At 49.1% G+C, this 25,956-nt stretch overlaps 2 protein-coding genes across 9 annotated transcripts; one reads left to right on the top strand and one right to left on the bottom strand.

Moving 5' to 3' along the window:
- Positions 1-1,042: 1,042 nt before the first annotated feature.
- Positions 1,043-8,827, bottom strand: LOC113936731 (zinc finger protein 154-like). 6 transcript variants are annotated; one of them, XM_027620309.2, is made up of 4 exons: positions 8,566-8,827; positions 6,460-6,633; positions 5,889-6,015; positions 1,043-4,336 (listed from the first exon to the last, which is right to left on the bottom strand). In XM_027620309.2, the coding sequence occupies exons 1-4, from the start codon at positions 8,596-8,598 to the stop codon at positions 2,943-2,945; spliced, it is 1,728 nt and encodes a 575-aa protein (XP_027476110.2). In that variant the 5' UTR covers positions 8,599-8,827; the 3' UTR covers positions 1,043-2,942. The 6 variants fall into 6 exon arrangements, with proteins under 6 accessions (XP_027476110.2, XP_035581004.1, XP_035581002.1 ...); XM_035725111.1 differs by lacking the exons at positions 6,460-6,633; positions 8,566-8,827 and adding an exon at positions 7,380-7,748 and having other exon boundaries at positions 1,050-4,336; XM_035725110.1 differs by lacking the exon at positions 6,460-6,633 and having other exon boundaries at positions 1,051-4,336.
- LOC113936733 (zinc finger protein OZF-like) lies at positions 8,607-24,923 on the top strand. 3 transcript variants are annotated; one of them, XM_027620312.2, is made up of 3 exons: positions 8,607-8,771; positions 19,135-19,261; positions 20,510-24,923. In XM_027620312.2, exons 1-3 carry the CDS (start codon positions 8,745-8,747, stop codon positions 21,988-21,990), a joined length of 1,635 nt encoding a protein of 544 aa, XP_027476113.1. In that variant the 5' UTR covers positions 8,607-8,744; the 3' UTR covers positions 21,991-24,923. The 3 variants fall into 3 exon arrangements, with proteins under 3 accessions (XP_027476113.1, XP_027476112.1, XP_027476114.1); XM_027620311.1 differs by lacking the exon at positions 8,607-8,771 and adding an exon at positions 15,923-16,166; XM_027620313.1 differs by lacking the exon at positions 8,607-8,771 and adding an exon at positions 16,680-16,765.
- Positions 24,924-25,956: the final 1,033 nt, after the last annotated feature.

Raw genomic sequence — 25,956 nt, forward strand, 5'->3', positions numbered from 1 at the left:
GTGAACATACGTATCAAATAATGGAGTGTGGAGAGGAGCTGTGGGTGGAGGAAGATTCTGTTTTACATCCCCAACGGTCCCCACCAGGGACAAACCTCATCACCCATCTCCTGACTAGCTAGTGTGCAGGATTATGGATGAGGTTTATCAGTTGGACAGTATCAGAAACTCAATACGTAGAACCCAGGATGTGGCAATCTAAAGAGCAAAGGCCTCAGCAATGTCAACAAATAATAACAAGGCAAATAGGACCCGTGGGTTAACAGACATTTGAGACAGCTACTGTAGGGCATCAGGATACATTCTGGATCCTAATTGTAGTACATATGGCTGAAGAAACAACACTTTTGAGTCACATTGAGAAAATGGAGCATTAATGACATTTTGTCATATCTAAAATTTTTATTTATTTACTTACCTATCTATCCAGAAAGCACCACAGCGCATGGGAGGCAGTGGTGGACGGAGAGAGGCTGGGGCAGAGCGAGAGAGGGAATGTTAAGCAGTCTCCCCACCCAGGGCCGAGTCCAATGCTGGGCTCCCTGGGCTTGATTTCACAACCCTGAGATCATGACATGAGCTAAAATCAAGAATTCAAATGCTTAACGCAAGGGACAACCCAGGTGCGCCTTTTGCAGCAGTTTTACTTACAGCCCACCAAACTGGAAACAGTTAAAATATCCATAAAGAGATGAATACATAAATAAATAATACTATATCGATAGAACCTACTTCTCAGAGATATAAAGAAATAACTGCTCATTTAAGCACCACAGATTTAAAAAAAAAAAATCACATAAGAGGACACAGGAAAGGAGGATGAAACACTTTTAAATGGCGCCTGGGTGGCTCAGTTATTAAATGTCTGCCCTCGGCTTGGGTCATCATCCCAGGGTCCTGGGATCAAACCCCGCATCGGGCTCCCTGCTCAGTGGGGAGCCTACTTCTCCCTCTACCACTCCCCCCGCTTGTGTTCCCTCTCTCGCTGCGTCTCTGTCAAAATCTTTTTAAAAAAAGGAAACACTTTTAAGACTCCAATCCTATAAATTCTAGAAAATGCAAACTCATCTACTATAATGGAAAGGCAATGGATGCCTCGAGGAGAGATTATTAAAGGACAAAAAGTAAATGTGGGGGTCATGGAAAGGTTTATTATGATTGATGGCTTCATGGGTTTATGTGAAAGTCAAAATGTCAAATTGCACAATTTAATGATGGACATTGCATGTCATTTGTACCTTACTGAAACTTAAAAAAATATGGTTAAAATTTAAGTCTGGATTCCCTATGCTTCAGAAGATTAAGTTTGGCCACCATACTGATTCCACCATCTTTCTCCTCATCCGAAGGCATTTGCAAAAACAGGTGAGCAATGAAGGTGCTCCGAGTTCATTCAACAGGGTTACCAGCTGAGTCACAGAAGGCCTCTTGGCTGCACTAAGCGTTCTCTCCTGTTTCCGTCCTTGCTTTGCTGCCATGCAAAACCATGGCCTTTGGTGAACAGCCCAGAGGGAACAAGGAATCCACAAAACCTTTAGATTATTGTTTTCTGACAGGCCCTCAGCTGCACAAGATACATCCTTGTGCAGGTCCTCAGAATCTCTCTACCTGCTCATCTTCACAGTCCTAGTGCCTAAACACTGTGCATGCCCTTTTCAAAGAGGCACATTCAACTCGTTCACTGGTCTCCCGCACTCTCTATTAATATATTCAGGGTTTCTGTACCAGCAATCATTCCCCTGGCCCTTAGAATCTTAAAACCAGTGATGTTACTCTACAGAATTCAGGACATCAAGGCCCCTGGCTCCGCTGCTGGGTCTGGGGAAGAGATTTCCTTCACCAGCACCGAGCACCATGCCATCAGTGTCCCTTGTGAACAAGAGAACAAGACCATGCCGCTCAGAAGCACTGAAGGTTGTCAAAACAACCACCAACGACTGCCCCCTCTTCGGGTTGAAACTCTGACCCCACAAAATATCCTGGCATCCAAGTATAAATTAGGACCACAGAGCCCTACAGTCTTTCCTTAAAGGCTTTGAGCAGCCATGCAAAGTAGGCCCAAACTGGAGAGTTATCTTCTGCCATCATACGGTCCCTTCTGAGGCACACAACTCTGTTCACCCCTTCACGCTCGCAAACACAGTTAATTTCAACACACACAGAATCCCCATGATTAATGGTGGCTTAAACAATAAGATCTTTATTGTCGTACAGCAAGAGCAACGGGAGGCAGACTGTTCCTGGGTTGGTGATTTGGAGGCTGGGAAATGCCATCACAGAGTCTCATGAGGACAGTAACAATCCTGAAAAATGTCGTCCACCTTTTCAAATCACCGACAGTCCTGCAGGACAAAACTGGGGGAGATGCATGCCCTCTCCTCGGAGAGGAAAAACGGGGAAGGAGTAAGCGCTCAGGCTATTCATTAGTCATCCAGCAATTGCCCTGACACTGGGGTACGGCCCCTGGGCAGGTTCAAAGACTGCAATGCAGCTGCCACATACCCGGGATTTATGTAGATGTCTGACTGTATGAGCTTCAACACAGGCAGATGGCACCTTCATAAGGGATCTCCTCCCGTGTTGTCACATTCATCAATTAAATACCTGCACATTTAAGGTAGTTCTCCCCTTTGAAATTTGTGAAGTCCTATGAGGTAAAGTCCTTCAGATGAAGGCTTTCTCATATTCACTGCATCTGTAAGGCCTTTCACTACCGTGAGTTCTCTGGAGAGCAATGAGGCTAGCCTTTGGTTAGCCATTTCCCACGTTCTTCACATTCACAGGCCTTCATCTAAGGAGACACTGTGGTGGTTTAGGAGCTTGGACTCGTAGGTAAAGAATATCCCACGTTCCAACACTCATAAAGCCGTTTTCAGTGTGAGTATTTGAATGGGCACTGAAATGGAAGACAGAGGTGAACGTTTCCCAAAGTCACTGTCCTCCTAAACCCTTTCTCCAGTGTGCACTTTTCGGTGCTTAATGAGACTAGAACTGTGGCTAAAGGATTTCCCACATTCGCTGCACTCGTAAGGTCTTTCTCCAGTGTGAATTCTCCTGTGTTTAATGAGACTGGAGTTTTGAGTAAAGGATTTCCCACATTCACTGCACTCATAAGGCCTTGATCCAGTATGAACTCTCTGGTGTTTGAGGAGACTGGAACTGTAAGTAAAGAATTTCCCACATTCGCTGCACTCATAAGGCCTTTCTCCAGTGTGAACTCTCCGATGTTGAAGCAGCGCGGAGCTTTGGCTAAAAGATTTCTCACATTCGCTGCACTTATAAGGCCTTTCTCCACTATGAACTCTACGGTGTTCGATGAGGCTGGAGTTTTGAGTAAAGGATTTTCCACATTCACTGCACTCATAGGGCCTCGATCCCGAGTGAACTCTCTGGTGTTTTATGAGACTGGAGTGGTAGGTAAAGAATTTCCCACATTCACTGCACTCATAAGGCCTTTCTCCAGTGTGAACACTGCGGTGTTGGAGGAGCGCAGAGCTTTCGCTGAAGGACTTCCCACATTCACTACACTCATACGGCCGTTCCCCAGTGTGAATTCTCCGATGTTTAATGAGGTTAGACTTGTTACTAAACAATTTGCCACATTCGTCACACTCGTGAGGCCTTGCTCCAGTGTGAACTCTCCGGTGCTGAATGAGGCTAGAGCTCTGCCTGAAGGACTTCCCACATTCCCCACACTCATAAGGCTTTTCCCCAGTGTGCACTCTCCAGTGGTCATTGAGGCTGTAGCTTTTGCTAAAAGATTTCCCACATTCACTGCACATGAAGCATCTCTCTCTAGCGAGGTCTCTCTGGTGGTGAACAAGTGTGTGTTTGCAAGTGAAGTCCTTTGCACCTTCCCAGTTGCGTTGCGCTTTCCTTCCACGAGAGGATGCCCCATACTCCGTCGTCCTGTATGACTTCTCCCTGCTGTGTGTGGCCTGCTGCTGGAAGAATCTCGAGGTGGCCAAGATGTCCCTCTCAACCACCCCACAGGAAAAGGGTTTCCCTGACACACACAATTTGTAGTCCTTCACAAAAGAAGCTCTGGCCATGTTGCCTCTGAAGCATTTCTCTCCAATGTGCTCCTTCTGGTGCTGAAGGTTTGCCTCAAAACACAACTGTTTCTCACATGCCTCAATCTTGTAGAGATTCTGTCCACAAAGCGTTGCCTGGTGCTCGGTGGAGAGCAAAATGTCTCTCAAGTCCTGGCCACACACCTCACGAGGATGGGCCTTCTGGGGAGACACAACTGCCTTGAAAGTCCTGACCTGGGACACGCCTTGTACGGAAACCTTCCGCTCAGGTGCCTCCTCATCCTCCGCACCATGCCTACAACCTGAAAGCAAGAAATGCTGGTGAAGTGCATGCTGCCTCTGGTGGGAGGAGGCAGCTACTCTATGCGCTACAGATGTGTGTCTAAGAACCCCAGGAACCAGTGCTTGGGAGTGTTTGCAGGACCAGGGAGATGGCTCAGGTGGAGGATGGGGCTGCTTAGCAGTAGCAGGCTACAAGGAGCACAGAATGGGAGAGGCCTCATGAGGGGAAGGACGCAAGCACGTGGTGTGACACGGGGAAGAGAAATGGTCTGCAATTCATTCCTCCGCAAACAACTTTCCAAAGGAACTTATCTCCTACGGACACACCTTTTCCGCGCAGAGGTGTGACAGACCCAAGGAAATAGGACTGTAACCTGGCAGGTGGTGTTCGGGGCTGCTTTAAGAACACGGGCACACTTGGGCCGCCTGGGTGGCTCAGACGTTAAGCGTCTGCCTTCGGCTCAGGTCATGATCCCAGGGTCCTGGGATCGAGCCCCGCATCGGGCTCCCTGCTCAGAGGGAAGCCTGCTTCTCCCTCTCCCACTCCCCCTGCTTGTGTTCCTTCTCTGTCTTTCTCTGTCAAATAAATAAAATCGTTAAAAAAAAAAAAAAACACGGGCACACCTCATGACGTACTATACAGCGGCCAATGTGCAAAGCACTGCAGGTGGAGTGGTGAGAAAAACGAGGGAGATGTGGATCCCAGAAACGTGAGGTTAACCCCAGGCCAGAAGTAACAGCAGAAGCGACAAGTAACAGAGTTGGCAAATCGGCAGAGTGCCAAGAAAGGGGAAGAGAAGACAGAAATGAAATGTGGCCCCTGGCATCATAATACCAGTCAAACAGAACAGCTTCCGGTCTGATCTGAACACAGCACAGACACCGTCTTCCTCCAGGTACCACTTTGCAGGGCCTGGCTTCCTCTGAGCCGTCGTGTTGTGTGTGGGTCAGTGTACCTACTGTGAACCACCCTGGGCTCTCCAATCCAACCCCACTCCCACAATCAGCAAGTGCATGGCAACTTCACGATACAAGTGCTAAGGAAAACAGAGGACAGATGAGTAGCCATCGGTATCCCAGAACGACTCAGCACAGGACAGCCCATGGCAAAGGGAACTAAACAGTTCCTGGAGAGGTCTGGAAGAGGGTCTCATGAGAACAGCCCATGGTCCACGGATGTAGTAACTTTGTCACAGACAGCAAGTCCTGGCGCAGGGAGGCACAAGGAAGCCTCAGGAGAGAAAGGAAGCAGACGTGGAGCATGCAGATATCTTGCATCGAGACAAAGTCACCCGGTCAGGGAGAGGGCAGGTAAGGGGCTATCCATTAGGTTCACTGCAAGACTCCTGACCCTGATTCCTTCCCTGCAAGTCAGCAGGAAAGCTGGTGTCGGGGCCGCTCAAGGAAGGAGGGCAGTGCACTGACCTCAGCCTTACCAACCACAGCACCTACCCCGCGAACTGGGGAAGGAAGCAGTGCTCATGGTCCCTATGTAAAGACAGACTGCTCCTGGGGACAAAGGGAAGGGCAGAGACTAGCTCAGGGCACAGGGGTGGGGGTGGAGGGTCTTACCCAAGGAGGTTATAAGTGCCAAGTTCTCCAGCATCACATCCTGGTACAGACATCTCTGAGCCTCATCAAGGAGACCCCATTCCTCCCAGGAGAAGTACACGGCCACGTCTTCAAAGGTCACCCTGCCCTGGCAGGATGGGGACAGATGAAACCACAAAGAGCCCCTCTCCCAAGAACCCATACCCCTTTTCCCACCCACATCTACCCTATGCCCATCCTCCCCCTGATCTCCCCAACCGAGAGGAGAAACCAGGCCCCCGTGCCTGGGTGCCATGGCACCACCATGTCTCCTCGTGGCCCACCGATCGCAGGGTCCCGCTGACACAAGAAGAGGCAGGTGGACAAGTATATATATATCGAAGTTGTGGCCCTGGCATAGAGGGATCTTCCTGGCCATCCAGGTTATTCTGCTGAAAACCAGGGCCCTGGCGTCAATCAGGCATACTCCCTCTCCAAGGACACATCGTTCTTGAGACTGGATCCCACAGCCACATGCCTATGGTCACACCTCACTGCCCCACACCACAGAAATCTCCCTGGCCTCCCCACATGTTTCTGGTATTTTAATCACCTCCGCTTCACCCCACTGGGGAGGGCGGGAGTCCCATCTTAGGGTTATGGGGATGGCCAAACACAGAACACCTAACACTGGACAGATGAGATGGATGGCACTGCAGTAATCACAGATATTCACAGCCTGGGAGGGGACACCACAGCCCACACAGGCCCACACGGGGGTGGCACTCTGGAAAAAAGTGACAACCAGGAGCTGTAGGATGCACGCTTCACAGGATCGAGAGGGTGAGGTGCCTCCCAGTTCCTGTAAGAGGATGTGTAAGTCCATGGGCTGGTAGGGCGCTGAAACCCGTACAAAGGGAAAAGCAGGAAATGCACCTGTGATGAAAAGGCAGTTTGAGTAGGAGACCTTCCCAACAGCAGAAGAGTGGGAGGGGATCTCACACTCGGGCCGTGAGTTCCCCCGCCTCTCACCAGACAAGGTTCTCCCGCACCTGTGCTGCCCTTGTCCCCTCGGCAATCACGGTCTTCCTCTGTCCCCCGACCCTCATTCAAAGCAAGGCTCCTTGGTGGCCTACCCCAGGCTCAGTGTCTCTCACAGGTGATCACATCAGCACGGCACACGTGACCTTACTCCTCCAGGATGAAAGTCTTCACAAAACCCTGGTGCAGTTCAGAGTGCAGGAGCACCCCATCACGGGCCTGAGTGTCATCACCTTGCCTTAAGTACTCCCGAACTTCTGGGTCCCTCTCATGTCTACTCTTCCGCTGGAAACCTTGGCCACCTGCCCGAGTATCCTGCCCCCGACGCACTCGCGCTCTGTGGCCACCCACATCGCTCATCTCTGAAGTCACACCATCACCTACGTATCCGGTCCCGGTCCCCCTTCCTCCCACCACTTTCTGGCCCCATGACCAGCTTTACCACCATAACCAGAGACTGCTCCTCACAACTGTGACCTACAGCTCACTCACCTGGGCCCACACAGTAGCCATGATGTGTTTGGATGTCTCCCTTCTGAACCCCTCCCCACATTTCCAGACTTGTGTGTTCGGCTGCTCACTTAATGCATCCAGTCGGTGCTCTCCGGAACGTCTCCCAGCAACATCACTCACACTACCGACTTCCTCGTCTCAGTCGATGGAGCTTCCATTCCTACAGCTGCTGAGGACTAAAACCCTAGAGATAGCCCCGAATCCTCCCTTTCACCGTGTCTCAGCCCACATTAGAAAGTCAGTGGTCACTTTTTTAGAACACAGAATCCAGTGACATCCAAGCCAGCACTCTGGTCCAAGAACCGTCACCTCGACCATGACGGCGGCCTCCACCCCGGTCTTCCTGCCTCCTCCCTCAGCCCGTATCTTTACCTCACGCCACAGCAGGGTGGATCCCGTCGGGACCCTGGTAACATCGCGTAGCTGCTCATACCCAAGCCTCCCATTACCACCAGAAGACACACCCAGCTTCTCAGGCAGCCATTCCAGTCCTCACTGCTGTCTCTCTGCTCTTCGCTCCCACCCGCAAGAAAAGAGAACGGTGGTTTCCCGAACGGTGCCAGCTGAGTGTTAACTCAGGCACGTGCACACCCTGCTACGGGTTCCCGGAATAACCGTGCACACACTGGTTGCCAGAAACGGAAACCCCTTCAGAGAACGCTTGGCTCGGGCTTGGGGTTTCTCCACGGTCTCCAGACCCCACACTTGGGAAATGGCACTGAAGAGTCCCAGGACACAACAACGCAGAAGACAAGCGGGTGGGCGTCAGGTCGGGGCCAGTGAGGGACCGGGCCACCCCCCACTCGTTCGTGCTGGTGCCGTAAGCGCTTCTGCAGCGGCGGGAAACGGGGCGAGTCCGGCCCAGCCTTAGGCCAACAAGACCACGGCGGCTTCCACGGACTCAGAGCTCCCGGGTCCTCGCCCGGCCCTGAAGACTGTCACTCGGCTGGCTGGCCGTTCAAGCTCTGTGCCTCAGGGCTCAGTATCGTCCCTTAGGACGTGCCCCGCAGCTGGAGCCCGCTCCCGCACGCCAGCGCGCGGCGCTCGCACTCCGGGGCCCGCACACCGGGGCCTGGGCCGCAGGGCCGCGAGCCGGCGCCCCGCGCTCGGCCTTCGGGGTCTGGGTGGGGGGACGGCGGGGAGGGCCCGGGGGACGAGCGCTTACCGGAGCCCGGGCCCTGGGCGCGACGGCCGCCATCGGACTCGGTGGGCGGAGCGGACACCCGGACCCCGCGGTCCCCGTCCCGGCCCCGGTGACCCGGGTGGCGTCGCCGAGCTGCAGACCCGCAACCGTACAGCAGGGTCAGCGCCTCCTTCGCCTCTTCTCGGTCGCGTTCACTCTGTATGGATAACTCCCGAACCTTTTTCCAGGTGAGCAAAACCCAGATCAGCTAGCTAATTTTGCGGAGCTCAGGCAACAACCGGAAGTCCCGCCCGCACTGTACGGGCCACGAACGGAAGAGCCTCTTTGAAGCTCTCATTGGAGAGCGATGCTGCCGCTCGACTCTTCGCATTCTGGGTAACGTAGTCCGCGCAGTTATGAAGCCCGGAGTCAGGTTCATCCTTCAGGGAAGGTCCAGGCTCCGCTGACAAGGGCGAAGGGAAAAGGCCGATGCTGTTCGGCTTCGCTTCATATTTGACAGAATGTGACCATATTTCTGCCTAATCCTCTCTGACGCTCATCACCCAAGTGTTTGGAGACCGATTTCAGACCCAGGGAAGCTAAGCCCGCTCCCGAAGGCCAATAATATTTTTGATGCTCCCAAAGGCTACAAACCAAATAAACACATCATTCTGGAGCGTCTTTCAGTCGCAAGGTGTGTCCACGCCTGGTGGAGGCTAATAAACATTATCTTATTTCAATTCTAATGCGTTCACTCCATAGCATTAAATTTACTCGATCAAGAGAGAAAATACTCCAGGTTGTGCCATGTCAAGAACGTTGGGCCACCTGGAATCGGAAGTAGAAGGAGAGAGATGACGCAGTCGCTCCTTGACTAGTCTTTAGTTAGGACACTATAGGCTTTTTTTTTTCTTTTTTTTTTTTTTTTTTTTACACCTGGCCCCGTACTTGGCAAGTGCCAGAATACTGCCAAGTAGGTTTGGCAAGATTTTCTCCCGAATATCTGATCACCACTGATATGTGATCAAATCCCTCACCATCACACAGGTGATCTCTGATCATACTGACCTGCCTTCAGCAAGGATCTTTTAGGTCAGTTTAGGAGGAATTTCCCTAATCTCCTAGTGATTTTCTATCCATTGACACCCCCCCCCCCAACAACCGTGTTCCTTGGCTATAAAGCCCACCTTTTAAAAAAATCTGAAGTTGAGTCCAATGTGTCTTCCCCATACTGCAAGTTCCCACTGTCCCTGTACCTGGGGGGATGCTCCTGAATAAAGGCTTCGTGACTGTCTCAACAAGTGTCTTAATTTTTATTTTCTTTTTAAGATTTTATTTATTTATTTGAGACAGAGAGAGAGTGTGCGCTGACTCCCCGCTGAGCTGGGAGCTCGATGTGGGGCTGGATCCCAGGGCCCTGAGATCATGACCTGAGCCAAAGGCAGACGCCTAACCGACTGAGCCATCCAGGTGCCCCAATAATTTTTCTCTAACAGATCTGTGTATTCTGGATAAAACATCTCTCCTGCCTGTAGAGTCAACTATTCTGTCCCATTCACTGAGAAACACTTTTATCCATTTAATATGTCTTACTTGATATCCAGATTACATTCAGTTCCTTTTAGGAATATAACATCAATCTTAAAAAGACAATAATGAGAAAAATGCTACTTTGGTATGGTACAGTGGCTGCAGTGTTCCAAGTTGAAGCATGTATGTAAATGGTTCTTTCTACCTGGAGATACTGGGAGTATCTTAAATTCATTATTTCACTGCTGCAAACTGATTATCGTTTCTTTTGTGATGCTGCAGGGACTGTTTTGCTTGAAGAATTAATATGATCTCAGGAAAACAGTTGTAAAATTCAAATTACAAAGCTATTATCAATGTTTATGTAGTGCTTGTAGGTGGTGGCAGAAATAGCTTTGGTGACACATCTGTAGAAGGTGAGAAAATGTAAGACCTCAGAGGAGTTTTAGCGGTGATGCCTGAGAACACATCAGATCGAGATGAGCATGTGACCAGATTGGTCATTCTGAAATTTTGTCTCCAAAATGCAAATCTCCATTCTTGTAAAGTCTGAGCAATACCTGCATGGAAAAAGAGTTAAAGAGGACATTTAGAGTACCCAGAATTGTAAAATGTACAGGGAAATTGAGATGTCATGTTTATTCCTGGTCTCACTGATGATCAGTGAACAAAAATTTGGTTTTAGGCACTTCTTGTAGGTGCCTGGAGGACATTGGGTCCTAAGACAGACAAAGACCCTTGCATTCTGGGACTTGTGTTGTTTTCAAGGAAGAAAGACCAGGAACAGAAAAGAGCAACTAAAGAAATATGTACTATGCTAGAATGTAGCAAAGTGGAAGGGGAAGACAAGGTGAGTCTCTTGAGAGGTAAAGTACGGGATGTAATATTACTCAGCCCAATAAGGGAGGCCTCCTTAATAAGAGGAGAAAACACTTGAAATTGTAAGGGATGAGCCTCATGGATATGTTTGCAGTAAGTTCTGGGCAGAATAAAGCAGTTTCCTAGGTTATTCAGTCAGTGTAGCCTTCACGGGTCTCAGCAGTGGACGGCCTGGGACTCGAGGCCAGTTGACCTTTCCTTTACTTGGCTTACTACAGATACACTCAGGGCATGTGGGTGAGAAATCCTGGCTCTGTCTCTCAGAGCCTGCAAATCTCCACTGAGGTGGACTGGGTGAGGCCTGGAACCAGTCAACGTCACCTTTCCTAGAATTCTGATTTTCAGAGTTTCATCCCTGGACCCTCACCCAGAGTGTCACCTAGGGACTCTTGAAAAGCACGTTCTGAATCCTGAACCCAGATCTACTGAATCAGGCACTTTGTGGATCAGGCCCAAGTGTCTGTGTTTTAACAAGCTTCCACATGATTCTAATACCTATTCAAGAAATTTCCACCAATTTTCTGCTGTGTTGTGCAGAAATATGTACCTGCATTTCTTGTGACTAACAGATATTCTGTCTAAATTTGTAGAGTTTTAAAACTGAAGTTGGCAAAAACAAAAACAAAGAGAAAAACAAGAAACTGAGTCAGTACATATTTGTTTTCCTAATAGAAATGAAAGTATAAAATGTTTTCTATCTTTTATTGAAGGAGTCCTACCCCATATACAGTTATAAAGTAGTATACTGTCAAAAGTTTCAGATAGTTAAATCTCCTGGAGAAAAAGAAAGTTTGCAGTATAGCATCCTTTTAGAATGGCTCGTGCACATGGACTCCACTGAGTGTCTATATGTTAAAACATGTTCCTGTACAAGCTGATTTCTGTAGTAAAAATAAAGTCATATTTTGTATACAGATCAGTACTTTGCTGTCTCATTTAACAATGTATCTTGGACAACCTAAAGCTACTTCAACCTTTTACACCTGCTACCTCCTAAAGGCCACACTTAGTAGACCTGAAGCTGCCTCTTTTATTTATATTTTAAAGGTTTTATTTATTTATTTATTTGACAGAGACAGAGACAGCGAGAGCAGGAACACGGGCAGGGGGAGTGGGAGAGGGAGAAGCAGGCCTCCTGCTGAGCAGGGAGCCCAATGCGGGGCTTGATCCCAGGACCCCGGGATCATGACCTGAGCCGAAGGCAGACGCTTAACAACTGAGCCACCCAGGCGCCCTGAAGCTGCCTCGCGGGTCACCTGGGTGGCTCAGTCGTTAAGCGTCTGCCTTCGGCTCAGGTCATGATCCCGGGGTCCTGGGACCCAGCCGCACGTTGGGCTCCCAGCTTAGCAGTAAGTCTGTTTCTCCCTCTGCCCTTCCGACTGCTTGTGCACTCTCTCTCTCTCTCCCTCTCTCTCGAATAAATAAATAAAATCTTTTAAAATATATATACAAATAAAAGACTGCTTGCGTTTCACTGCATGCTCCATGGCTGGCCAGCTGCACTGGGGAAGCTGGGCCTACCTACTGATCTCGCCTTGGTCCTATCAAGATCCCTTCTCAATGGCCATGGAAAACTCTGTAGAGGTACCCAAGGTGGTTCCTTGACGCTAGAGAAGTGGGATTTGGGAGAATAGCCCTGGCTCATGGAAACATGTGGCTTGGGAAAATGAAAGATGTAAGGGCAGAGGTCAGGAAACCGCTTCCTGGGTGGCCACCTGATTATGCACGGTATGGAGCAAGAGCTGTGTTGCACTCAATTACTAAAGGTAAAAGCTACCAATGGAATTTACAAATGGATCCAACTCCTGGAGACTTGGTTTTGTAGATGCATTGAAAAAAATAGAGGAGAGTAAGAAAAAAAGCAATATGCAATTCCTTGATTATTGTTGTGTAATAGCTAAATGTAATTTAATAAGAGGGCTGGCAGAAAGAAAGCAAGGAAGGTGAGGTCTCATCCTTCCATCCTCCTTTCAGGGCATTTCCCAAGCTGCACGTGGATGTGGAGGCAATAGAGATCATAGCCAAGGGATATGAAGGCAACAGGAAATCCCACTGCTTAGTCCTTGGGAGAGGAGATCTCCATGGACAGGGCTGACCTATAGCCTCAGTCTGGGCTCTTTAGGTCCCCTTCACCACAGAAGCAGAGATCACCACTCTTTCCCAGCAGAGGTCAGGTACAGACAGGTGACATCATCCACAGAATCCCATGTTCCTCTTCCAGAGGCTGAATCCTCACTTCTCACTTTAGAGGCTAACTCCCAACCTGTGGCACCTGGCAGTGCCCCTGCATGTGGGGGGATAATCTTGGGGACCTGTTGAAGCCAGCATCCATCTTGTTAGTTCAGATGAAAGAAGGAACACTGTAGGTCATATTGTCCCCATGCACAGCTGGACTGACCATGGAACATGCAGACACAGGCCCAAGAGATAGGAATACTTGCTTATCATTCAAAGGAATATGAAGGAATGCAACCCTGTTAGCTTATGTATGTATAAGTGGTTAATTTAGGCACATACAAGCAGCTGACCAGCACTATCCTAAACACATGATCACCAGATGTACCTAATGAAACCTGTAACATAAGAAATTAATATATTTTTCAGATTTTAAGTCTTGTGAGATAGAACAGACCTCTGTGGGACCAGATGAAAGGGCACCAGAAGTATGTAACATCTGTTAACATGACTTTATGGGCTCCCAATCTATAGCATCCACCTTCTCTGGAGACCCCTACTCCCATCAGGGAGTTCAGGACATTGAGCATTAGCTCCCTGTTCTCCTGGGTGGTGCCACACCAATAAATAGCTGATTTTTTTTTCACCTTGGAAGCTGGGTGTCAGTCTTATTGGCTTGCTATGCATCTGGCAGATGAACTGTCCTTTGATTCAGCTACACTCTTTTATGGACAGGATACAGGTAGTATGATGTGGCCCTTGCTTCTGCCTTCTGGACTCTAAGGAGGGCAGCAAGACCAAACAGCACCCCAACCATAGGGATCTGGAACCTAAGGCTTGTGTCTGTGTCACCAGCCTCCTGGCCTTAGTACCTTTAATATTTGGCCCAATTCTCAGTACAGGAGACCCCTGAGAGTGGCCAGGTGGACAAGGGACTAACCCAGAAGTCTCCACAGTTTTCTGTGGGCTTGGAGGAAGGACCTTGGGGGCACATAGGAGAGATTCGTAGGCTGGGCCAGCCGGCCAGCCATGGAGCAGGAGGACAATGAAATGCACAGCAGTCTTTAAAAAGAGTTGGGTTTAGGGCGCCTGGGTGGCTCAGTTGGTTAAGCGACTGCCTTTCGCTCAGGTCATGATCCCGGAGTCCCGGGATCGAGTCCCACATCCGGCTCCCTGCACGGCGGGGAGTCTGCTTCTCCCTCTGACCCTCTTCCCTCTCGTGCTTTCTATCTCTCATTCTCTCTCTCTCTCAAATAAATAAATAAAATCTTTTTAAAAAATAAATAAATAAAAAGTTGGGTTTAGGTCTAATATGTGTGGATATAAGGAGGTGTGGATATAAAATGAGGAAGTGGCTTTAGAATGTCCGAGATATATAGTTAAGTGAGAAAAGCATAGTGCAGCTCTGTATACAAAGCATGTCTTCACTTTTAACCACAACAAACAACTTTTATAGAAACAAATCTGAATTCAGGACCCAGACAGAATGAAACACACATGTGCAGACTCAATTCTAAAAGGATAACACTATACAGTAAGCCTCAGCTTCTCTGTGTATTTTTGTAATTCTGTCTACTCTGTCACATTGTTTCTTTTCTCTGATACTGCACAATGTTTTCAAGAATGAAGAAAGAGATCATTTTGGAGAAAACCATCAGAGTGTACATTCTGGTCATGTGTTCAACCTAAATATTCCTGTTCTCGGACATCACTGCTAAATCTTCTCTGAGGTCTTAACTTTTTCCCCATCCACTGATGTTTCATCAAATCTCTGTCTGCCATCACCTTTGAATCACTACATAGCCACTGGTAATAGCTTTCTGTAATTTGCATTTTGCAGCTCTAGTTCTGAGGTAATACCAATTCCCCATGCAGAACAGTCCCTGCAAAAGAAATGGTAATCACTTCCAAACAATGAGACATCATGGTTTTAAGTACTCCAATTCCTTGGAAAAGGAGAGCAGCCTTTGCATACATGCTCCCTCTTTGAACGCTGCAGCCTTTGTCCCCTTCTAAAACAACATTTATTACATTGTTCTTTGATTGATGGATGTTAGATTCCTAAAAAGAACTGGGTTTATGCCAGGATATGAAGTAAGATATTAAATGGATAAAAGTATTGTTCAATGAATTGGACACACAAATTAGTGATCAGATTAGAGAGATGTTTTCTATGGGTGCATTTTTTAAAAACGCTTGCTTTAGGGTGGCCTCACATTCATCCTATATCTTTTGTGTCACGGCCCTATATGAAGTATTTTTACCTTGTCTCTGACCTAACATACACAGACTGACAAAACTGTCTCTAAGGCTGCTGGGTGTATTTCACTTGTAGGATGATAACGTTTACTAGGTTCTGCTTCCAGGGACACATTTTGTATCTAAATGACTGTACAGAATGATATGTGCCTTTGGGAGCATATGAAATGGTTTTAGCTTTGGGATCACGCTGAGCATCAAGGGGTCTGAAATAATGTCTACAAACACTTGGGTGATCAGTTGCAGACACCACTTCCCAGAAATCTGGGTACGGATCCTTTAAGAAGGAGCGAAGCCGCCCTCCGCCCCCCGCCCCCCGCCCCGCCCCCGGCCTGGGAAGGAAGACCCTAATCGCCAGAGCCCTTAAGGGGGCATGGCCTTTCCTCCCAGAGGTCGATGGGAATGTCTCCTGCGCGTCCTGTGTGTCTGTGAACTACATTACCCAGAAGAGCGCGCGTCGATGGACGGCATCCCTGACCAATGAAGGTAGAGAAAAGAGTCGTTTCTGCGTGTGCCCCTAACGTCGGGGCGGAGCTTCCGGCCTCATCCCCCTGGCGGTCTTTTTGCCTCTTTCATGCCTGTTCGTCGGCTAATGTTCTGGAGCGCAGGTTCGGGATCGGGGTGACTCACCGAGAAGGCGCGAGGGAAGGCGCTGTCGCCGCCGCACACACTTGGGTCCGCGGCTGGCGACGCCGCCCGGGCTGCCCCGCGCCGGGGGCCGAGACGGGGACCGCCGGTCCGGGTGTCCGCTCCGCCTACCGTGTCTGATGGCGGTGGCCGCGCCCCGGGACCCGACTCAGGTAAGCGCTCGTCTTCCTCCCTCCCCCGACCCAGACCCCGGAGGCCCGAGCGCGGGGCGCCGGCTCGCGGCCCTGCGGCCCAGGCCCCGGCGTCGGACGGGGCGGCGGCGGGGGGCGGGGGCCCCGTGTGCGAGCGCCGGCGTGCCGGCGTGAGGAGCGGGCTCCGGGCCGGGGGGCCGGCCGGGGCAGGGGCCGGAGGGGGCCTGAGGCGGGAGGAGGCCGGAGGGAGGCGGGAGGGAGGCCGGAGGGGGCCTGAGGCCGGAGGAGGCTGGAGGGAGGCTGGAGGGAGGCTGGAGGGGGCCTGAGGCCGGAGGAGGCTGGAGGGAGGCCGGAGGGGGCCTGAGGCCGGAGGAGGCTGGAGGGAGGCTGGAGGGGGCCTGAGGCCGGAGGAGGCTGGAGGGAGGCCGGAGGGGGCCTGAGGCCGGAGGAGGCTGGAGGGAGGCTGGAGGGAGGCTGGAGGGAGGCCGGAGGGGGCCTGAGGCCGGAGGAGGCTGGAGGGAGGCTGGAGGGGGCCTGAGGCCGGAGGAGGCTGCCCGCAGGGGACAGCGCGTGAGGCGGGGTCGCGCCGGGACTGGCGGGCCGAGGTGCCGTACCTCCAGGTGAGGACTCTAGGCGCCAAGGGGCCTTTCGGCCGCAGGAGGGACACGATCTCCGTTTGCGATTTAAAAGTTTCCCGAAGGCGGTTCAAAGGAAGAGCGGACCGGAGGGCCATGAAGAGGACGTTGAGGCCTTGGGAGGTTGGATCTTAGTTCAGGTGGCACGGTTGGCAAGAGGGGACACAGCATTGAGGCCCAGCGGTCAGACAGCCAGCGTGAAGTCGCCTGACTCCAGGGCCAGGGAAGGGTGCGGGTGTGGATCAGAGGCAGAAAGTGATCTTACAATCTTACCAGACTCTGTCTGGCTGCAGAGTGTAGAGCAGACCGTGAGACCGGGGTAGAAGGAAGATCAGGCTCTGCAGCTACTGCCAAAGCCCAGGTGAGAGTTAATGGGCCAGAGCTGTGGCTTAGGAAAGGTAGTTGGATTCTGGGTGCATGTTTTAAATGGGCAACTAGATTCTCTGATGCAGGAGAAGGAGTGAAATACAGGACTCAGGGATGACCCCAGTGTTTTAGGTCTTAGCAGCTGTAGGAGTGGAAGGTCCATTATCTGAGATGAAGAATGTAGTAATACTCACTGTGGGGGTGTTAGGAGCTTTGATTTAGGTATATTGAGAGTCTGGGGTGTTTCAGAGACCACTGAATGGATGTATGATGTAGGCAGTTGTACACATAGGTCTGGGAATCTGGGGAAGGCTCAGGATGGAGTGTTCAGGATGTTCACGATTAGGAGGGGTAATCGACAGGTGATGATTGTAAAGCTATGAGGGGCCAGGTAGGGGGGATGGGGAAGGTGGACTGGGTCTCTTGGCTGGGTACCTAGGTGATGGGTGGAGGCTTCACAAACACAAATGGGGCAGGCACATGGCCCTGAAAGGAGTGTGTGTCAGGGACGGGGTAGTCTGGCAGGTGGCCAAGGCTTCCAAGGCAAGGGTGGACATGAATGAGGCGGACACGGAGGGAGGGGACAACCGAGGCAAGATGTCAGGCAGACCGGAGTGGGTGTTTACTCACCACTCTGTGCACTCACCAGGATTTTTTGAGGACTTTGTTGGGGTCTGGGCTATTTCATTCAGGCAGGAGGATAAGGTCAAGGGCAAACATGGTCATTTGTGAGAGTCACTAAGGCCTGGGGTGGACCACTGATGGAGCTGGGCTTTGATGAGGGTTAGGTGGACAGAGGAAGGTTGTGATTGCTTTGGGGACAGCAAGTACAGCACCTTGTGGAATAGGGCCATGGGTGTCTGAGATCCATACATCTGAGGCAAGGAATAGACCCAAGCAGTGAAGTCTTGGTAGGTGGATTTGGGGCTGCGACGGCTAGTGGGCGTTCTGGGAAGTCAGTAGCAGTATTCAATGCTGTTTGAATTTGCGAAGCATCCTATGGATGCTGTATTCAGGTTGTGGTGCAAGGTCTAAAATTAAGAGCCAACATTACATGCGGCACTGATGTTTGGAAACCGTGAGGGCCTCCGATGGCCAGAGTGCTACTTCTGCTCCCCACTCTGCTCCCAGAAATAAGATCTCCTAACCAAGCGATGTTTTTATCAAGGGGATCAGGAGCCGTTCCTGCTTATCCCTCTGTAGTTGGTTTCAGTTCCCTACCTGCCCATGGAGTTACTGACAATAAGTCAGTGGCATCTTCCCAGGGGAAACGGGTACCTCTTTGTATTGATATTACAAATCTTGGATCTCACAACCACCATCTGTTCACTCTTTCCCAGAGTGCCACCCCCCTGTGGCCCTGTGTGGTGTCCTCTCTCAGACTGTGAATATATATGGTTAGAAAAGTGCTGTCAGTCTCATCTGTCCAGTGTTAGGTGTTCTGTGTTTGGCCATCCCCATAACCCTAGCACACAATCCATTCCCGTCCTCACCAGTGGGGTGAAGAGCAGGTGATTGACATAACAGTCATATATAATTGTAAGACCAGAGAGTAGTTGCCTAAGGTATGCAGGGCAATAAGGTGGTGGCAGCCATGGGCATGTGGCAGTGTCTGCAATGTGGGGGATATGCCATCTAAAGAATGATGTGTACTTGTAGAGGGTGTATGCCTGATGCCCTAGGGCCCTGGGATTGGGAATTGCATGGTTTGTCCGTATTAGGGGAATTGCTTAGCAGAAATGGGTGAATGCCTCTGTGCCAAACCCTTGTTTTATACCTTTTTATCCACCTGCCTCATCTTACTGATGGCTGATGCCCATGATCAATGGACCTGTGAGGAGACAGTGGCACCAGCAGTGCTAGGGCCTGGTTTCTCTTCTGTGTTGGATGCTCAGGAGGAGGATGGGTGAGGGGTAGATGTGGAGGAGATGGATTGTCATCTATGAGGGAGAGGCTGTTTATGGTTTCATCTGTCTCCATCTTGCCAGGGCACTGTGACCTTTGAGGACGTTGCTGTGTCCTTCTCCTGGGAGGAATGGGATCTTCTTGATGAGGCTCAGAGACACCTGTACCAGGATGTGATGCTGGAGAACTTGGCGCTTATAACCTCCCTGGGTAAGGTCCTCACACCCACCTCTGTACCCTGAGCTAGTCTCTCCCTTTGCCTTTTTCCCCAAGGGCAGATCTATTCTCCCATCAGGATCATGGTCTCTGCTTCCTTCCCCCACTTCCTTGAATAGGCAGTGTGGTTGGCTGGCTGAGGTATGTGCACTGCCTTCTCCTTGAGCAGCCCCAACACCTGCTACTCCCATAGCCTCTCAGGGAAGGAGCCAGGGTCAGGACTGTTCCATTCAGCCCAGTGGATCCCACTTTGCTTGCCCTCTCCCTGCCAGGCGATTTGCAGTTACAAAGCACCCAAGTATCCCAGGTTCCACTTTCTTTTTCTAGCTGACATTTCCTCATTCCTTCTTGTGCTAGAAATTGCCATCACTGACCATCACTGTAATGTAGACCACGGTCTGTTCTTGCAAGATCCTTCTTGGAAGTTTTCTTTATAATAGTTTTCTTTCCTGTGCACTGCATGTGCTGAGCTGTTCTTGGCCAGTGCTGTCCACTTATCTCTCCTGTCTTTCCCTTATTTATACTTGTATCATCCAGGTGCCACATAGTTGCTCATCTCGGGATTGTGGAGAGTCTGTTGTGGTTCACAGCCTGGCTCTGAACAGTGACACCTGGGGGTGGCATGACCTCAGGGCTGTGTACACATCATACCAGAAACTTATTCCACATGGCTGGTCTTTTGTTGGTAATGACAGTGGCCCCCACACTTCATACCTGCCTTTCCTTCCCGTCTTTACACTCGGGTGACTGGTCAACTGCTATTCATCACTTGTACTCTTACTTCCTGCCCAGGGCTAATCTGCACCTCCCTGGATTCCACATCTTGACCATTTTAGTCACTGTTCCATGTGGGGTACTGTCCTCCTTGGCTCTTATGTGTTGTGTCGTGAGGTGAACACAGATTGTTAAACAGTCCTTGAACACCAGGCTCTCTTTCACTGTTGAATTTTCCTGGGCCTGAACACACCCTTCTGCATGGCAGACTAGGTCCTGTTGAAAGTTATGTGTAGACCTTGTCTCTCTTCAGTGTGTTTATTTCACCTCATGAGTGCCCCTAAACCTCCATTTTGTGAGCAGTGACGGCCCAGCACTGCTAAGCAGCCTCATCCTCAGCCTGAACTCAAACCTCTTATCCTATGAACAGTCTCATGCACTCGTTTCTGGGTTTGTTAGACATGCTTGGGTAGCGGCTGCCTACCCACAAAAGTCACCGTGCACTTCACCAGCATTTCCTGCTTTCAGGTTGTTGGCATGGAGCAGAGGATGAGGAGGCACCATCTGAGCAGAGCGTTTCTGTAGGAGTGTCACATGTCAGGGCTCCCAAGACAGGTCTTTTTCCCCAGAAGGCCAACCCCTATGAGGTGTGTGGTCCAGTCTTGAAAGACAATTTTTACTCGGCTGAGCACCAGGAAACACAATTCCGTGAGAAAGTGTACACTGATGAGACACATGGGAAAAGATTCTGTTTCAGCGAAAACCTTCAGCAGCAGCAGAAGCAGCATGTGAGCGATAAGCCCTTCGGTAACAATGTAAGCAGAGCTTCAGTGATCAAGAGCTGCAGGTTGCAAGTGTCAGGGAAGCCCTTTATCTGTGGGGAGATTGGGAAGGATTTCTTGGCCAGCTCAGGATTCCTCCAGCAGCAGGCCACACAGACTGGAGAGAAGTCAAACAATGCAACTGAATGTGGGGCGGCCTTCCACAAGGGAAAAACTCAACACTGCTGGGGAGACAGCACAGAAGCTTTCAGCCACAAGCACACATTTGTTCATCACCAGAGAGTCCGCCCTGGAGAGAGATGTTACATGTGCAGTGAATGTGGGAAATCTTTTAGCCATAACTCTAGCCTTATTAAACATCAGAGAGTTCACACAGGAGAAAGGCCTTACGAGTGTGGGGAGTGTGGAAAATCCTTTAGCCAGAGCTCCAACCTCTTTCAACATCGGAGAGTTCACACTGGAGAAAGGCCTTACGAGTGCAGTGAATGTGGGAAATCTTTTAGCCAAAGCTACAGCCTCAATAACCATCGGAAAGTTCACACTGGAGAGAGGCCATTTGAGTGTGGAGAATGTGGCAAATCCTTCAGTCAAAGATCCAACCTCATTCAACATCAGAGAATTCACACTGGAGAAAAGCCTTATGAGTGCAGTGAGTGTGGGAAGTCCTTTAATCAAAGTTCTGCGCTCCTGCAACACCATACCGTTCACACCGGAGAACGGCCCTATGAGTGCAGTGAATGTGGGAAATCCTTTACCTACAATTCCAGTCTTTTAAAACACCAGAAAGTCCACACAGGATCAAAGCCTTATGAGTGCAGTGAATGTAGGAAATCTTTTAGCCAGAATTGCAGCCTTGTTCTACATCTGAGAGTTCACACTGGAGAAAGGCCTTATGAGTGCAGCAAATGTGGAAAATCTTTTAGCCAAAGCTCTGCGCTCCTTAAACACCAGAGAGTTCACACTGGAGAAAGGCCATATGAGTGCAATGAGTGTGGGAAGTCCTTTAGGCGAAGCTCCAACTTCAGTGACCATCGGAGAGTTCACACTGGAGAAAGGCCGTATAAGTGTAACCAGTGTGGGAAATCCTTTAGTAAAAGCTCTGGCCTCACTCGACACCAGAGAGTTCATACTGGATTGGGCATTATAAATATCTTGAATGAGAAAGCCATTAGCCGAAGCCCTTACCTCATTGATTACCACAAAATTCACATGGGAGAAACAACTTAGATATGTAGCAAATGTATTTCCTTGTTCAGTATAACAACACTTGAGGAGATCTCTTTTGAGGGTACCATTTGCCTGAATGGCGCCTCTTACATCCACACATCAAAATAAATTCCAGGTATGTGGAGCTGTGTTGCATGTTTCAGCTTGGGCCCGTGTGAATTTTTATTACTGTTGATTGTGTAGCAGCAGCCATTCACCTCTCCCACCTGCAGGTGCCCATATGTATATCATTTATCTGCTCTGATGTGTTCAGCAAAGTAAACCTTGGTGTTTTCCCATTCACTGGGTAAATGTGAGAAGCCAGAGTACTCATTTTTTTCTCTCTGATTAGTAGGGCACAGATGACCCTGTTGTGTTCCAGAGGACTCCATCTGAGTTCTGCCTGTGACCTGAAAAGTCACTTTTTTTAGGGATATTGGTCTGGTAATTCTTGTGATGGAATTTCCTAGCCTCCAAATCACTAACCGAGGAACAGCCTTCCTCTGTTAATTCTGGTTTGTGCTATAACAAAGGCCTTATTGTGCAAGTTATCTTTATCTTGAGGGTTAGATTTACTTTATGGGGTGGTTTCAGAATGACAGGAGAAATAGCTGGCATGGGCACCCCAATCTTTGTGTGCTTCAGGGGGATAGAAGGATGGTAGTCCTGTCTCTAGTTTGGGCCTTGTTTGCATTGTTGCCTCTAAGGAAATTATGTAGGGTTTTGTGGTTAAATTGTAGCCTGGATGCCAGGAAGTTTCGTGCTATCAGCACTCACCTTGAAGAGGGGGCAGTTGTGACAATCTCTGGTACTTCTGGGAACAACATAAAATTGTTTTCTTGTTTGCAGGGGATGTTGCATTGTGCTCAGCACTGGTGCAGGAAATCTGTTCCCAGGTCTTGGAAAGGAGAGATGTACCCTAATGCCCAGAATTCTGTTTGGTGGTGTCACTGGCTGAAAGATTATAGGGGGAGTCATAATTGTACACAAACGGAGAATTAACAGAGAGGGCAAGAGATTGCAACAAACTGGTTGGATTGTGCCTCTTTTATAAAAGGGCACCTGCTATTGTGCTAGTCAGTATGGCTGTGAAGGATGAGCAAGTACAGAAATTCTCAGATCCTTCTGAACTGTGAAGCTTGTGTAGCTGAGGGCCTTGTCAGAAAATAATCTAATAGGGGGACGCCTGGGTGGCTCAGTTGGTTAAGCATCTGACTCTTGGTTTTGACTCAAGTCATGATCTCAGGGTTGTGAGGTCAAGCCCTGCAAACAGATCTAGCCTCAGTGCGGAGCCTGCTTGGGATCCTCTCTCCTTCTCCCTGTGCATACACTCCCCCCACCACCACCACGTTCACACTCTCTCACGTGTGCTCTCTCTATAAGAAAAGGAATCTAACGGTTTTATGGATTCCTGTAGTTTCTCTGCATTGTTCACCATAAGGCCTTTGTTGCACAGGAAGGAAAACAAAGATAGAAAGAAAGAAGATCTCAGTCCAGAAATGCAGACTTTACACAGCCTGCATTCCCAATGACTCAGGTGGAAATGGCTTTCATTGCTCACCTGTATTTGCTGCAAACGAAGCAAGGTGCTGATCCCAGGGCATTACAAGGGATATGGTGCGGTCAATACAGGTTTGCCAAACTTTGTTTTTTGAAAACAGAATTTTTTTTTTATTATACCGTTAATGCCTTTTTGGTATGGTTAATAAATAATAAATTGTCCATATTTAAACTGTACCATTTGATGAGTGTTGACATTCCTATAAACCCATGAAACCATCATCACAAATCGTAACAATGTGCATATGCATCACCCCACATTCACTCATGCCCTTTAATTATTATCTCCTTCTCTCTGCCCTCCAGGCAAACATTGATTTACTTTCTTCTACAATAGATTCGTATGTATTTAATGTAATTTTACACGAATGAAAATAAAATGTTTAGTTTTTTTTCCCCGCTGGGTGTTCTCATCTAGTATATTTATTTTGAGATTTGTCAGTGGGTCTGTGTAATTAGTTCATTCTTTTAATGTTGTCAAGAAATGTAATGTTCTATCTACTATTTGTTTATTTACTCATCTGTTTCAGATATTTGAGTTGTTTCTAGTTTGGGGCTTTATCAAACAGTTGTTAGAGACATTTGTTTGATTCTTAAATTTATGATTCTTTGTATGGATATGTTTCATTCCTCTTGTGTTGATACCTCAGAGCGCCTCAGAGCTGTAGTTACAGGGCTGTGATTTGGGGACTGTTAAATGAGGTCATCCTAAGGAAAACTCCTCCCTGTTAGCTCCCTATGAAAAGATGTGTTAGTTATGGGCTGAATTGTGTGTTCCCAAATTCATATGTTGAAATCATAATCTCCAGTACCTCAGAATGTCACTGCATTTGGAAATAGGGTTTTTAAAAAGGTAAAATAAAGACGATACTGTGGACACTAATCCAGTGTGACTAGTGTCATTAAGAGGAAATTAGTACACAGACACACAGAGGGAAGATCATGTGAAGACAGAGGAAGAAAATGCCCACCTACAAGCCAAGGAGAGAGGTCTCAGGAGAAATCAGTGCTGCTGACACCCTGATATCAGATACCTAGCATATGAGAAAATACATTTCTGTTGCTTAAACCACCCAGTCTGAAGTAATGTATTATGGTGGCCTTAGCAAAGTCTTATGGGAGCCATCAGCATCTGGGAAGGAGAGGGTCTGCAGGGTGCCCTAGGGACAGAGGGAGGAGGTGATTATGATCCGTAAAGTAGTTGGAACCAGAAGGAGGGATGGGCTTGGAATTGATTCCTCCATCCCCACCTCTCAGTGGAGGTCACAAAGAGAAACTTGCTGCCCAACCTCCCCCTAGGTTCAGTTTCCAGCTGTGTAAAATGGAGATCATGAGCAGACCTGCCTCTGGGGCGATTTGAGGATGTAAAGAACTCATGGCCTAGGAAAGGGGCTCAGATGGAGAATCTTTTTTTTTTTTAAGATTTTTATTTATTTATTTGATAGAGACACAGCGAGAGAGGGAACACAAGCAGGGGGAGTGGGAGAGGGAGAAGCAAGCTTCCTGCGGAGCAGGGAGCCTGATGTGGGGCTCGATCCCAGGACCCTGGGATCATGACCTGAGCCGAAGGCAGACGCCCAATGACTGAGCCACCCAGGCGCCCCTCAGATGGAGAATCTTTGAAGAGTGATGATTGTCCTAAGGGGTGGGGAGTAGGGTTAGCAGTGCCTTTGGAGAGGGGGGCAAAAGATCACTGGGGGCAAATATTGAGATATTTATACCTGGGGGGCCTTGCAGGGGCTGAGGTTGACATGAGGGGGTGGGTAAGGTTCCCACCTGGCTCTTCCTGAAGCTCTGATCCCTACTGGACAGTCCCAAGCCAGTGGGGGACAAATAGGGACTGAGTGGCTTGGACCATGCACACATCACCAAGGGGACCTGGATAAGTGGTGGCCATACCTCAAGGGCCCCTTGAACACCTTCTTATGGACTTTATCCAGCTTCTACCCTCTATGGGACTTGAATATATTTTAGTGATTGTATGTCCATTTGCAGAGTGAGTTAAAGCATTTCTTTGCTGAAAAGCTGCAGCTCTTATAGTCACTGAAAAGCTGATTGATTTTGTTTCCAGCCCTGGATCATCCCAATGTTTACATCTACATCAAGTCATCATGTCACACACTTTATGGGAACCATTATAAACACTCTCTTTTATCACTCACAATCTTCTAGAAAAGTTGAACAGACCACTGGCATCGTTAACATCAGCAAAACTTTCAGAAACCTTTAAGCTCCCTTGGCCAAAGATATTCCCTCTCGCCCTTATGGCCATGGAGTCCACTCACTCAGTTATCCCGCTGTGAATTACTAAGTGGAAGACTCATGCATGTGTCTAGGGATTTCACTTCCAATACTAGTTACTGCTCTGCTACATGCAGACATGGCAAAATATTACCGGGGATTCACATAATATATCCAGTCCTGTCA

The sequence above is a fragment of the Zalophus californianus genome, chromosome 17 (genome assembly GCF_009762305.2).
Source record: "Zalophus californianus isolate mZalCal1 chromosome 17, mZalCal1.pri.v2, whole genome shotgun sequence".
Classification (NCBI taxonomy): Eukaryota; Metazoa; Chordata; class Mammalia; order Carnivora; family Otariidae; genus Zalophus; species Zalophus californianus.

Coding starts and splice junctions, on each gene's coding strand:
- LOC113936731 (XM_035725109.1), bottom strand. CDS start 6,285: ATGGCCAGGAAGATCCCTCTATGCCAGGGCCACAACTTCGATATATAT. Junction 4,337..5,888: donor GGCACTTATAACCTCCTTGG/GTAAGACCCTCC, acceptor TCTTGCTTTCAG/GTTGTAGGCATGGTGCGGAG.
- LOC113936733 (XM_027620311.1), top strand. CDS start 16,134: ATGGCGGTGGCCGCGCCCCGGGACCCGACTCAG. Junction 16,167..19,134: donor CGCCCCGGGACCCGACTCAG/GTAAGCGCTCGT, acceptor CCATCTTGCCAG/GGCACTGTGACCTTTGAGGA. Junction 19,262..20,509: donor GGCGCTTATAACCTCCCTGG/GTAAGGTCCTCA, acceptor TCCTGCTTTCAG/GTTGTTGGCATGGAGCAGAG.